The 12,959-nt window shown below is 41.4% G+C and overlaps 2 protein-coding genes across 2 annotated transcripts in view; one reads left to right on the forward strand and one right to left on the reverse strand.

Moving 5' to 3' along the window:
* Nucleotides 1-355: 355 nt before the first annotated feature.
* Nucleotides 356-8,113, forward strand: LOC128487006 (alcohol dehydrogenase class-3). The gene is made up of 9 exons (XM_053461569.1): nt 356-481; nt 1,491-1,592; nt 4,026-4,167; nt 5,235-5,322; nt 5,800-6,019; nt 6,297-6,557; nt 6,734-6,869; nt 7,204-7,342; nt 7,903-8,113. The coding sequence occupies exons 1-9, from the start codon at nt 464-466 to the stop codon at nt 7,925-7,927; spliced, it is 1,131 nt and encodes a 376-aa protein (XP_053317544.1). The 5' UTR covers nt 356-463; the 3' UTR covers nt 7,928-8,113.
* Nucleotides 8,114-9,270: 1,157 nt separating this feature from the next.
* LOC128487022 (complement C3-like) overlaps nt 9,271-12,959 on the reverse strand; it is a 72,953-nt gene continuing 69,264 nt past the window's right edge. The window contains exons 40-41 of the mRNA XM_053461570.1: nt 10,574-10,712; nt 9,271-9,402 (exon numbers count right to left, since the gene is read on the reverse strand). Of these exons, the coding sequence (XP_053317545.1) occupies nt 9,285-9,402; nt 10,574-10,712 (257 nt within the window). The 3' untranslated portion in view covers nt 9,271-9,284. The remainder of the gene's footprint in view (nt 9,403-10,573; nt 10,713-12,959) is intronic.

Here is a 12,959-nt window from a genome sequence, read left to right on the forward strand (position 1 = left end):
CTGGGAATCTCCCCCTTCACCCTGAGACCCTGAAGTAGGAGAAAAACCCTGAGACCATGGGGCAAAGCTGGGTATGTTGAGTATAAAGTATAAGCTTTACGACGGTCTGTACAAAATGCTTTCCAAGAAAGAAATTATCACATTTTGCAAACCTACTGTCATTTTGTAAATGTAGTTTGCATATTTCCGTTAAGCTTATTTTAAAAGAAAAACAGTACTTTTCCCCATTGTTTAACGTTTGTGGGTTTATATTGTTATTATTGGGCTCTAAGAATAAAGCCCACTGGATCTCCTGGAGCTGCGGTTCCGAAGTGATAGCTGCTGATGGTCCTTCAGTCCACGAGGTGGCGCTCAAGCCTCCTCATGCCATTTCTGCAGCGTGCGGTGAAGGCGCCTTTTAGACAGCCGTGGGAGTGACATGCGTGGACGGTGTCTTTGCTGGTTGTAGTGGAAAGAGTGGATCATGGCCACGGAGGGGAAGGTGAGGGCCGGGGATAGCGCTGTTCTTTATGCGTGTCAGGCAGGGAAGTGCGTTGGCTGCAGGTGCTGTGTGAACTTGAGCTACTTTGCGCACTCAGCAGACAGTGGAGTTGACGCTGGATCGGCAGTAGTGCTTCTACTTTCAGGAAAGGGCACTCTGAAGTTTTTTTTTTTTTAAAATAACGTTTAAAGTTTATTATTGCGATATTGTATGGCTGTAACCTGCATGAATAAATGTCTTATTGTATTCTCTAGAATTAGTAATAATTCCTGAAAAAGGTTTTTGTATCTAAAATGGTGGTGGTGGTGAGGGAAGTGTTGTTATCGGTGTAGCAAATAATGAAATGGTCCAGTTTTCAAGAAGAGGACATTGTCTGCTCTGGTGATGATAATGCCTGGAAACCTTATATATGGCCCGGAGACTCTTAAGTCCCTATTTGAATAGCGTATCCTAGATTTTATGTAGTGACTAGTCAACTGTGTTAACCGAGTAGCTCTAATAGTCATTATTTAAAGTTACACTTAACTGAGTCACCTGCATGCAAGCAGGGATGTCAACCATGACATACACCAATTAGGATTCTTTTATACGATAACTGCCGTTGTGTGGCCTGACAATCTGCTTCACCTGCTTGAGCCGTCAGAGTTCCCAGGTATGGTGAGAAGAACACGTTTCAAACTTTGCACAAGAATCATTGAATTAGATACGTTATTAAGACTGAAATATCTAATAAACGCAGTGACTAAAATGACCAGCCGTCATACATACTTCGTATACCGCCACCTTCTATGTGGCGGTTTTGTTGCAGACAAGTGACAACTATTTGTATAGTTGATCTGTTGTTTTTTTTGGAGACGTCCTTGTCCTTAAGCCCTTTTTGCATCTAAGACACGTGTCTACTGTTAAAACCAGCATTTTATTTTAATAAAGTTAAAATTATGATTTTATTTTTTAAGTGGGTGTTATAGAGATGATGTCCTGATGAACACCACTATATTATTTTATATAGGTCATCAAATGCAAAGCAGCTGTAGCCTGGGAAGCAGGGAAACCTCTCTCCATTGAAGAGGTGGAGGTGGCACCTCCGAAAGCACATGAAGTCCGCATTAAGGTAGGTAACATGGTTTGCTGGGGGGGGGGGCTATTTGTGGAGCCTAGTTGTATTAACCCCTTAAGGACCGGGCTCATTTTTCGTTTTGTACCCTGTGGGACCGCAGCTGTTTTGACACTTTTGTGGTGCTTGTGTTCAGCTGTAATTTTCTCCTCACCCATTTAGTGTACCCACATAAGTTATATATTGTTTTTTTCAGGACAAGATGGGCTTTCTTCGGATACCATTATTTTGATCGTATCATCTTATTTACTATAAAAAAAATAAAAAAAACATGGTGAAAAATTGAAAAAAAACAAATTTTATGACTTTTATTTGAAAAATCTTTTACTCGCCTAAAAAAGCAAGTAAAAAAACTAGCTAAATAGAGTCTACTACTTGTCCTGAGTTTAGAAATACCCAATGTTTTTATGTTTTTTTGCTGTTTTTTGTAAGTTATAGGGCAATAAGTACAAGCAGCGTTTTATGATTTCCAAATCTTTTTTAACAAATCTGGTCATTCTGCCTCCATCTCCTCTTTGGAACATCTTTGAAGCCGGTTAACTCAATTTAACACCGTCAAACCATATATTTTTGAAAACTAGACACCCCAGGGTATTCCAAATGCTGTTATTTTAACCCTTTCCATGCACCAATTATAGAACTACACTTTGTCAAACTTTGTAATAGTCATTTTTTTTATTTTTTTTTCACACAAATTGTACTTTAGTTATAGATATACAGGTCCTGATATATGTCACTGTCAAACAACCCCCCAATATGTGTTCAGGAACATCTCCTGAGTACAGCGATACCCCACATGCATGGGTTTGTCAGATTGTTTGGCTGGTAAAAGGCTACTTTTGGGGCATGCGTAATCCAGGTGGTCATTTGGTCATTCTGCCTCCATCTCCTCTTTGGAATATCTTTGAAGCGGGTTAACTCTATTTAACCCATTCAAACCATATATTTTTGAAAACTAGACACCCCAGGGTATTCCAAATGCTGTTATTTTAACCCTTTCCATGCACCAATTATAGAACTACACTTTGTCAAACTTTGTAATAGTATTTTTTTTTTTATTTTTTTTTCACACAAATTGTACTTTAGTTATAGATATACAGGTTCTGGTATATGCCACTGTCAAACAACACCCCAATGTGTGTTCAGGAACATCTCCTGAGTGCAGCGATACCCCACATGCATGGGTTTGTCGGGTTGTTTGAGATTTAAAATGCCACATTTGGGAAGTGCGCTTTTTTTCTCCATTTTGGTCAGTCTGTACCTATGCCCTATCTTTGAGCTCGGCCACTCCAATTTACCCCATCAGCCATTTTTTTTATATATTAGACACCCCTTGGGTATTTGAAGTGCTTTTATTTTAACTCTTTGTTGAGATTTTTGAGAAATTTTAGCACTTGCTCAAAATAATAAACTTTATTTTTTTATTTTATTTTATTTTTTTAATACTTTTTTTAAATTTTTTTTTACACATTTTGCAATGTACTGGATGGTTCATCTAGTGACATCAGTGCATAATTATTTTTAAATGTTAGCACATTTTTTTTTTATTTTTTTTCCATTTTTTATTTTTTTTTATTTGTTTTTTGAATATTTTACTAATCACATAGTGATTAGAAAGCTGGGCTCCATTGACTTGCATGGTTGAATGCAGTACCTGTATTCAACCTGCAAGTGGAGCCAGAGTTCTCTAGAGGGTCTGGAGACCGTCTAGCTAACTCTATCATCTTTATTGTTTATTTTCCCGGGCCGCCGCCATCTTGCTTGATGGCGAAGATCACCGGCAGCTGCGGCTGTGACCGCTCTCCGGAGCGGTCACAGCCCATCCAAAGGTAAGTGTTTGGTGTCGCTGGATGCCTCCTGATCGAGGCATTCCAGCGACACCATTTAAGTTTAGGAGGCGATCGTCGATCGCCTCCTAAACGCTTTTAAAACGGGCGTCCGCCGCCATACAATGTATGGCGGCTGTTGACGCCCCGGGGAGGGGCCAGACATGGCCCCCGATGCCGATCTCGGCGTTACTGAATGCCTCGACATCGAGGCATTACAGTAACGCCATTTAAGCGAAGAAAGTGATCGTTGATCACTTTCTAAGCTTATTTTATTTTATGACGGTTCAGGACCGTCAAAGGTCATTTAGCGACCTTCATGTCATGACGGTCCTGAACCGGCAAAGGTCGCGAAGGGGTTAAAGTTGCTGTTCCACTTAGACGTAAATATTGTGCTATGTTTAGCAAATGTTCCTTGAGATATCGCTTGTTTTTTTTCTAGCAGTGGTTTTAGAAGAGGTGCTGGTACCCCACAGTTGGAAACACCACCTCTTGTAAAAAGCCCCAAATCAATTCAGGATAGTACTGAAGTTCTCTCCGATCTGGATGCCAGAATATTCTGTGATTGGTAATTACATGGATTGTTGTGTTTGAATGTTGGCAGATTGTGGCTACAGCTGTGTGTCATACGGATGCATACACTCTGAGTGGAGCAGACCCTGAAGGCTGCTTTCCTGTGATCCTGGGTCATGAAGGAGCTGGGATTGTGGAAAGTGTAGGAGAAGGTGTTACCAGAGTCAAAGCAGGTAAGGGTTAATAATTGTTTACATCTGTTCAGAGGTAAAGAGTCACTTTGGGATTAGTGGGTTTCATACTCTTGAGGACATCTTCACAGCAGCACCAAACCAATTAGCTGAAATATGTGATCTGTGTATTGGCTTCAATCTGCAAACATGAATGCTATGGCAGTGTTAATGCTTGCGGGTTTAAATATCCTTCATTTTTATGGCACCAACAAATTCCATGGTGCTGAAAATAAGGATAATATTATTGGTTTGTTTTGAGAGCCCATGAAAGCAGTTGTTGAGCTTTCTGGAACTTGTAGTTCCCTAGGAAGACGGTCCCTGCTGTCTTCCAGCATCTTGGCATAGCTGTGAATTGTGAGGTTGTTTTTAAGGGATGACACCTCACCACAACCTGTGACCTATTACATACAAGTGTATGTGACTGGACCGATCCTTTAAACCAGGTCTGTGTGTGGGTGTGTGTGGTATGTTGGCTTTTTATATTACAGCAGTAGTAAAAGATAGAATACAAGTTAAATCTGGAGCTCATATTGTTGAAAGAAAGCGGCACCTTTATTAGTACCGAGTGGATATCTTGCTAGTTTCTCTGTGTTGCTAATAACCATTTTTAAGAGCTGAGGAGGTTTGTGGAGATGTTTTATGATTCGGATTGTTCGTTTTTCTAAGTCAAGGATATCAAGTGCGTATTTAATTTCCGTTTGGGGTCTCTTGTTAGGATTTGTATATGGCCACATGTAACAGCTTGTGATCTATCACCTTCTTGAGTGCTTGCCATATTGGCTCTGTGCTTCTAACTGGGAGGGGGATGAGTCAAGGTTTCAAGTTCATATAAAAAAATACATTTGGCTATGACTGTTTAACAGTCGTACAGTCATATCAATGTCTTTACAGTCTGAGGATCTCATGCTAAACCAGTTTAGGGTGGTAGGGGGGAGTTGCAGTGGGTTGTGCAGATATATATTAAACAGGAGCAGTTCTGGTATAATTGACCTATTCTGTAGACAAATTAATTCAGTCACTTGTTTACTGACGGTAAAAAGCATGACACTGTGCTCTTTGTTTTCTAGGAGACAAAGTTATTCCTTTGTATATCCCACAATGTGGAGAATGCAAGTTTTGCGTGAATCCCAAAACTAACCTCTGCCAGAAGATAAGGTGAACCAATGCTGTTTGTGTATCTGCTGTGACTACAACATATACAAATTAAAAGATGCTGTTCCAATGCCTCTTAAAATAGGTTCCCCTAATCTGTCGCTAAAATGTTTGTATGTTTGCATAGAGCTTTACCGGTTACATTACAGAACCGGAGAGAGATGGCAAGTGCTTGTACAGTTATAACATTGGATGTTCCTTATGTATACAGTGTGAAGGAAGTAAAATAAAGACCAACTGTATTATCTGTGCTCATGAATGTTAGATGTTCACGAAGCATGTAGATAAGCATGGTTACCAGTAGATATTTTCTTAAACACACTGTGTTAATAGGATTCATCTCATCTTACTGTATCTGCACCTGTAATGGTCTCAGATGGCGCTTAGGAAACGGTTATTTAAATCATGCAAACAGTTTTCAAAGTCCATGTACAATCTGTTAATATTTGATCTTATTTTTTTCTGTTTTTGTCTCTTAAGAGTTACTCAAGGCCAGGGACTGATGCCTGATGGTACCAGTAGGTTTACCTGTAAAGGAAAGCCAGTTTTCCACTTCATGGGCACAAGTACCTTCTCCGAATACACTGTTGTAGCTGAAATCTCTGTCGCTAAAATAGAAGACTCGGCTCCGCTGGACAAAGTCTGTCTGCTTGGCTGTGGTGTCTCCACTGGATACGGGGCAGCTATCAACACCGCCAAGGTTCTGTACTTTTGTAGCAAATTCATGTTGCCAAAATATTTTTTTAAGAGATTCCCACTCCCCCACATCATTAAATGTTTTGAATTGGTCATTTTTCAAATAGCAGTCATGTTTAATTTTCTTTTTATTTGTTAAAATATTGAGCTTTTTGCTAAGCCCCTGACCTGACCCCAGTGTTCTAAATAGTTTAACAGGTTGCTATGTTGATGATACAGCCTATACTTTGGTTGCAGGTTGAATAGACTTATTATGCAGCCTTGTGTTGTCCTACATGTAGGTTGAGTCCGGCTCCACGTGTGCGGTGTTTGGCTTGGGAGGAGTTGGCCTTGCGGTCATCATGGGCTGTAAAGTCGCTGGAGCCACTCGAGTCATTGGGGTTGACCTCAATAAAGACAAGTTTGGGAAGGCAATAGAGTTTGGGGCAACTGAGTGTATTAACCCTCAGGACTACAACAAGCCCATTCAGGAAGTTCTGATTGAAATGACAGACGGTGGCGTGGACTATTCCTTTGAGTGCATCGGCAATGTTGGCGTTATGGTAATCTGTTTACGCGTGATATATTATATGATAAATTGATACTGTAAATATAAAATGTTGCTGAAATAGCCTTCGTTAAAGTACATCCAAATGACCTTACTGTTGTCTTTGGTAAAATATATTTAAGGCTTTATATTGCATTACAAAATGATATTTACTTGCTTTTGTATGATCAGAGAGCTGCTTTGGAAGCATGTCACAAAGGCTGGGGGACAAGTGTTGTGGTCGGAGTAGCTGCATCTGGCCAGGAAATCTCAACTCGTCCATTTCAACTTGTTACTGGGCGGACTTGGAAAGGAACAGCATTTGGAGGTGAAACGTCATTATTTTTATGTTTATAATTTTGAATTTTATATACAAGAAACACTGGCGCACTGGCATGTAGCTTGGGGGAGGGGAGACTAAACTGCGAGCATTGCACCTTGTTCAGGAAAAGGTTCTATAAATTAAATAATGATGCCTGAATTGTCTATAACAAATATTTGTAAAAAATATGAAGTGCAGTGACTCTGTTTACACTTCAAATATGTTTGGGGTAGATTTTGAGGTGTAGTGTGCAACCTGTTGCTTGTGTGCATGAGTCTGTTTTTATGTTAATTGTGTTGCCAGTAGTCTGCCAATAATAATGTACTTTTGTTTGGTATAGGTTGGAAAAGCGTGGAAAGCGTGCCAAAACTGGTCTCTGAATACATTGCTAAAAAAATAAAGGTTGATGAATTCATTACTCACGTCCTACCCTTCAGCTCTATTAATGAAGCCTTTGAGCTAATGCATACTGGCAAGAGGTAAGCCTCGCACGTCAAGGGCGCAGAACCTGACACACCGCTATAGATTATACCTGTATTGCTTATAATGCCATAAGTACGCGGGACCGTTATATACTAGATACTAAATACTGGAGCAACTTATTGCTCTCAAATAATCAGAGTACTTTAGAATACTTGTGAATATCCAGGCTGATAACTAAAATACTTAATAACTTCGCCAACTCTTGGATCTTGGCAAAATTAACATCTGCAATTTTTTGAGTGCCATTTTTGAAAAGTAAAATGGATATAGCCGTATTGTTCCCAGGGAAGATAGTGTTGAGTTTTAAAGTGAAGTAGCCCTCAGTAGAGTCCAATAACGTAAAGGATTAGTGAAGCAACCCTATTTGTCGTCCATTGATGCTTCAGAATAAATATAAACTAGACTGCCTGACCCTTTAATATCTTTAATGAAAAGAAAAACTTTGGTTAAGTAGATAAGAATTGTAACAAACACAACATTTAGACCTTTATTTGTTGGTGGTTTATTTTAATATATTAAGTAGACGGCACATAACTTTTTTTCTTTTCTTTCACAGTATTCGAACAGTTTTAAACTATTAAAAACGTTTGTGCAAGAGCCTTGTTCTCGGTAGACAGCGGTATGCACTCTCCAAGACATCTGCACCGGTGTACACACATTGAATACGACCTGCGTAAAATCTTTAAGCCCGGGAAAACTCAACTGAAGTAATTTCTGTATTTCCACCAGTTTAGTAGGTTCATTTCTAATTAAACAAATCAAACACATTGCTTGCTTTGTCCTGGTTATTGATTACAGAATAAGACTAGTTCCTCATCCTGAGATCCAAACCTTTCCTGTAGAGTAGTAAGTTGACAGCAAGACTGCCAGTTCAGTTTGTTAGAAACTAGATTGTAAACTCATTAGAGTAGGGCCCCCTCTCCTTCTGTGCCGGTCTGTTATTGCGCGTGACTTTATATTATAATATTTATTGTAAAAGTGCTACATACGGTAAGGAAATGTAACGTATGTAACTCCACCCCAACATAAACCCCTAACCAAGATCGCCGATTCAGATGTTTCTCTGTTGAATCCTGAGGTTGTATAGAGTAAAGGTAAGTTGGTGCTAGTGTTCTGATCAATTGAGTAGGTAGTTTAAATGTGTTTTTAAAAAGAATAAAAGGAAAAGAGGCAAAAGAAAAATGTGTGATTGAGCCATATACAGTGTTGTAACCAAATCTTCTACTATCCGACATCTGTGTCAAAAAGAAACTAACCAAAAGGTGAATAATCACACAATTTAAAAGTGGCATAGGCAGTGTTCAAAACTCTGATCATAGCTTTCCTGTGCTTTTTTGGAACATACAAGTGCAGAGGGGTCCAGGGGCAATTGCCTCTCCGCCCCCCTTTGTAAGCCCTCCCAGGAAACTTGCCTAAGGACGGGGCAGTCAGGAGGAGGAAAACTTAGGGTTTTTTTTTTTTAAGAATTTCTTTAGCTATTGAAGTAAGAAATCAAGACGTCTCATTGAACTCCTCTCCTGGCTGCTACTACTATGCGCATGAAGCATACCTCTTGTACATGCTCAGTTGTCTCATTGAAGTAAAAACATAAGTGTTCATCCGTGATGGGCTACTGCCACCCCCAATTACCGGAAGTGCTATGGCGCATGTTTCCTGCTTTAAGGAAAGGCAGCCTGGGGAAGAGTTAAATGATACAGAAGTTTATTTTTCTAAACTTAGCACCAAAAAATGCATGATTTAGTTTGCATACAATTTTACAAACAATAATTTGGGAGACGTAAACGGTTCCTTCACACTTCAACATCTGCTCTGTTTCCAGGTGTAATTGTGATTTCAAGTAGTGTGCAGTAATACTTTTTTACCTTGTTGCCTATGTAGGAATGGTTAAAAACAACTCATGGAACAGAAGTGTTTACAGAATAAGAAGTGTTTGACATTTTATGTTTTGCATCCTGCAGTCTTCATGTCATCTGAAAAACTGTTCAAGATTTGAGTGAAAGCGCCGTCTTCTGGCCAGAGAACGAAGAAGGTTTGGTTGCTAAACAAATAAACTCTCCTGTTAGGGAAAAAGATATTCTAGTTAGCATTTAAACATGTGCAAGCGCTCACTAGGTTTCCTCTCGCCATCTCTAAACTTGACATTAACCAGCAAAGCATGCAACAATTGGCTTTGTGCAGGGTAGATTATCTGCCAGGCACAAAAGGTAATTAGTTATGCTTTAGGGGGTGAAAAGATGTGAAACTCAACAATAGTCCCAAGCAATTTACATCTCCATATATCTCCCATTTTATGCTGCTCCTACAAAACCACCAATTGGACCAGTGGTCTTTGTGTTGAGTGTAAATCAAGAATGGCATTGTTGTATTAACATGTTTTAGCACACGGTGTGGCAGTTTTTGAAATATAAGTGAAACTCCCTATGCTTCCTGTGTTCCAACTTCCTACTACTGCACAGTTTAAAACATAATTTAAATTACTAACATTTAAACACACGTTAATATGGTATGTGTACAAGGCAGGTCATTATGTCCTTCACTATGCTGGTGCAGTCTGGTTGATAACTAATATACTAATATTAATATCTGCCAAAACCTAAAGACAACTATACATGAGGGACCTCCTCAGCAAAATTGCAAAACGTGTTATATATTTTTGTATTTTTTTAAGGGGTAGAATAACTTCTTTGAAAAATATATAACTTGTGTGTGTATACTAAACAGGTACAGATGAATGGGCCAAAAACAATTTGGATACATTTTTCAGTTTGTCCTTGGCCCATTTGATTTTGGGTGAAAATTTGGGGGCATTTTTATTTCGAGAACAAAATGAATTGCTTAGTGCCTACATTCACTAAATGTTTCACCGCATCTATAATGTCCGTCAACGTTTTTGCCCAGAATTCAAGTTAGGGCAAAACGATGGGGCTTTCAGTGACCTTCTCTCTTTCCAAATGGAGTATCGTGACAGGACGTCACTGGAAGCACCGCCATTTTGGCAGACGTTCCCGTGGACGATAGATGATAAAGTAGTAGCAGTGTAAGCAGAGAAGGTAGGGAAATGTTTAGAGAGTGTGAGGAAATTTGGGCGCACGTATTCTGGACACGAATTCTGAGCTTTTTGCTTTGTTTTCGTCCGATTTGTGGGGGGTCTGGCCTTGTGGTTTTTTTTATGACGAATCCAAATGCGCAAATCTAGTATGTACGCTAAATGAGAAACAAACACTTACTCTGATTCCCACAGATCAGAATAGTAATTCACGATAAGATACTGAGTGTTGGTCTTAATATGAAGTGAATCGGTACATGCCATGTGAGAAATGAATTGCCTTTTGTTATTTTGAGATCTGGGATCCAGTGCATCAGATCCTGCAAAGGAAGAACATGGATGACACCCTAAACAATTTACCGTATTTGCTCGATTATAAGACGACCCCCCCCAAATCTGAATATTAATTTATGAAAAAAGAAAGCCTGAATATAAGACGACCCTATAGGAAAAAAGTTTTACCAGTAAATGTTAATTCATGTAAACCATGTGAACAATTTTTTTTTTAATAAAAGCAACGATTGAGAAATATATATATTTTTTTTTAAACCTGCCCCCCAGTTATGCACATCTGCCCCCTGGCTTGCCACTCTGCCCCAGAAATGCCTTATACCTCCTATATGCCACTGTGCCCCATTATATGCCTTTTGACCCCCTATGTGCCACTCTGCCTCCAGAATTGCCTTATACCCCTATATGCCACTCTGTCATTTAGGGGGTTAAAAGGCATATTATGGGGCAGAGTGGCATATAGGGAGGAATAAGGCATTTCAGGAGGCAGAGTGGCGTATAGAGGGTTAAAAGGCATTTCACAGAGCACTCTGCCTCCAGAAATGCCTTATGCCCCCCATTTAACACTCCCTCCCCGTCCCTCCTCCAAACTTACCGGTGCTTCTGAGTCCGCGGTGCATAGTCCGGGCAGCGTGTAGAGCTCTACGCGATACGCGTAGACAACTTCCGCTGCAGCCGGGAGGAGGTGCGGTTAGCAGCGGGGGTTGTCTGTGTCCAATGCGCAGACCTTCAACGACTGTCAGAGATCACGGGGAACTCTGATCTCTGACAGCCAGGGAAGGTCTTGCCGATGGAAGCAGACAACCCCCGCTGCTAACCGCACCTCCTCCCGGCTGCAGCGGAAGTTGTCTACGCGAATCGCCAGCCTTCGCTACCCCCACACACACACACACACATGCATCAATGAGCCTTGACCGCCCATCACCCCTTTTCGTTCTTTGGACCACTTTTGATAGGTACTGACCACTGCAGACTGGGAACACCCCACAAGAGCTGCAGTTTGGAGATGCTCTGACTCGTCTAGCCATCACAACTTGGCCCTTGTCAACCGTGCTCAGATCCTCAACTTTGACGACGAAATGTTCACTTGCTGCCTAATATATCCCACCCACTTACAGGTGCCATAGAAACAAGATTAACAGTGTTATTCACCTCACCTGTCAGTTGTCATAGTGATATGGCTGATCTGTGAAAACCCCAAGAAGCATCTTGCCCAAGAGATGAGTTTTCCATTCAAAGCAAGTATCTTGGACCTGGGGGCGGAGCTAGCCGCGGGACAAGATGGTCGTGTAGTCTCCCTGCTCTCCCAACTAGCCCAACCTAAGCGACTGTTTAAGCGACACCATCTGCCTGTCTTCACCCCATCTCTCGGTCCAGTGCCGCAGTATGCCCGGGGGCACCCGCAATTCGGCTAAAAAGTCATCGGTGCCGGTCATTTTCCAGAGGAAACCAACCTCGTCTGCTCTTCCCGCTCTCTCGCCATCTGCGCATTCGGGCCTACTTGACGACATGGCTGCGGAGGCGGCGTGCTCCAAGCAGGATATTGCGGATATTAAAAACCTGGTTCTGACTGTAAAGCAGGACATTATCGATCAAATTCGGAGCGAACTTAAAGACCTGAGGAGGGACATTTCTGACATTGGTCATCGTACGGATACGCTTGAACGCACGCACACGTCCATTTTGCAGGAGCAACACACAATGAAGTCAGACATTACCTCCCTACAACAAGAGCTTCAACTCTTACACGACGCCCAGGAGGATCTCGAAAACAGATCGAGACGAGACAACATTCGGATCCGAGGTGTCCCGGAAACTTACCTGGACGTGGATGAGGTGCTGTCCATCCTCTTCAAGCAGCTTCTACCTGCCACACCGCTAGACCAGATCGTCGTTGAGCGTGCTCACAGAGCCCTACGCGCTAAACCCGCTTCTCAAGGTAAACCGAGGGACATTATTGTCAAATTCCGCGACTATCCCATCAAAGAGGCGCTCATGAAAGAGGCCCGTTCCACCACTCCGAACCTCGGTAATCTGGAGGTGCAGTTTTTTTCGGACTTATCTCCCAAGACCCTGCTTCGCCGTAGGGAATTCAAGCCTATCACCGACCACCTCAGAGCTCAGGGCGTACCGTACAGATGGCGGTTCCCTTTTGCCCTCCAGGCTACGTATCGTGACAGGAGCGTCACTATCAGATCGTTCTCTGCTGCTGCCACGCTGCTTCGTGAGCTGGACTTACCTCCTTTACCTGCCGACCGACGGAGACACCGTCTAGT

This window comes from Spea bombifrons, chromosome 1 (assembly GCF_027358695.1).
Source record: "Spea bombifrons isolate aSpeBom1 chromosome 1, aSpeBom1.2.pri, whole genome shotgun sequence".
NCBI classification, from domain to species: domain Eukaryota; kingdom Metazoa; phylum Chordata; class Amphibia; order Anura; family Pelobatidae; genus Spea; species Spea bombifrons.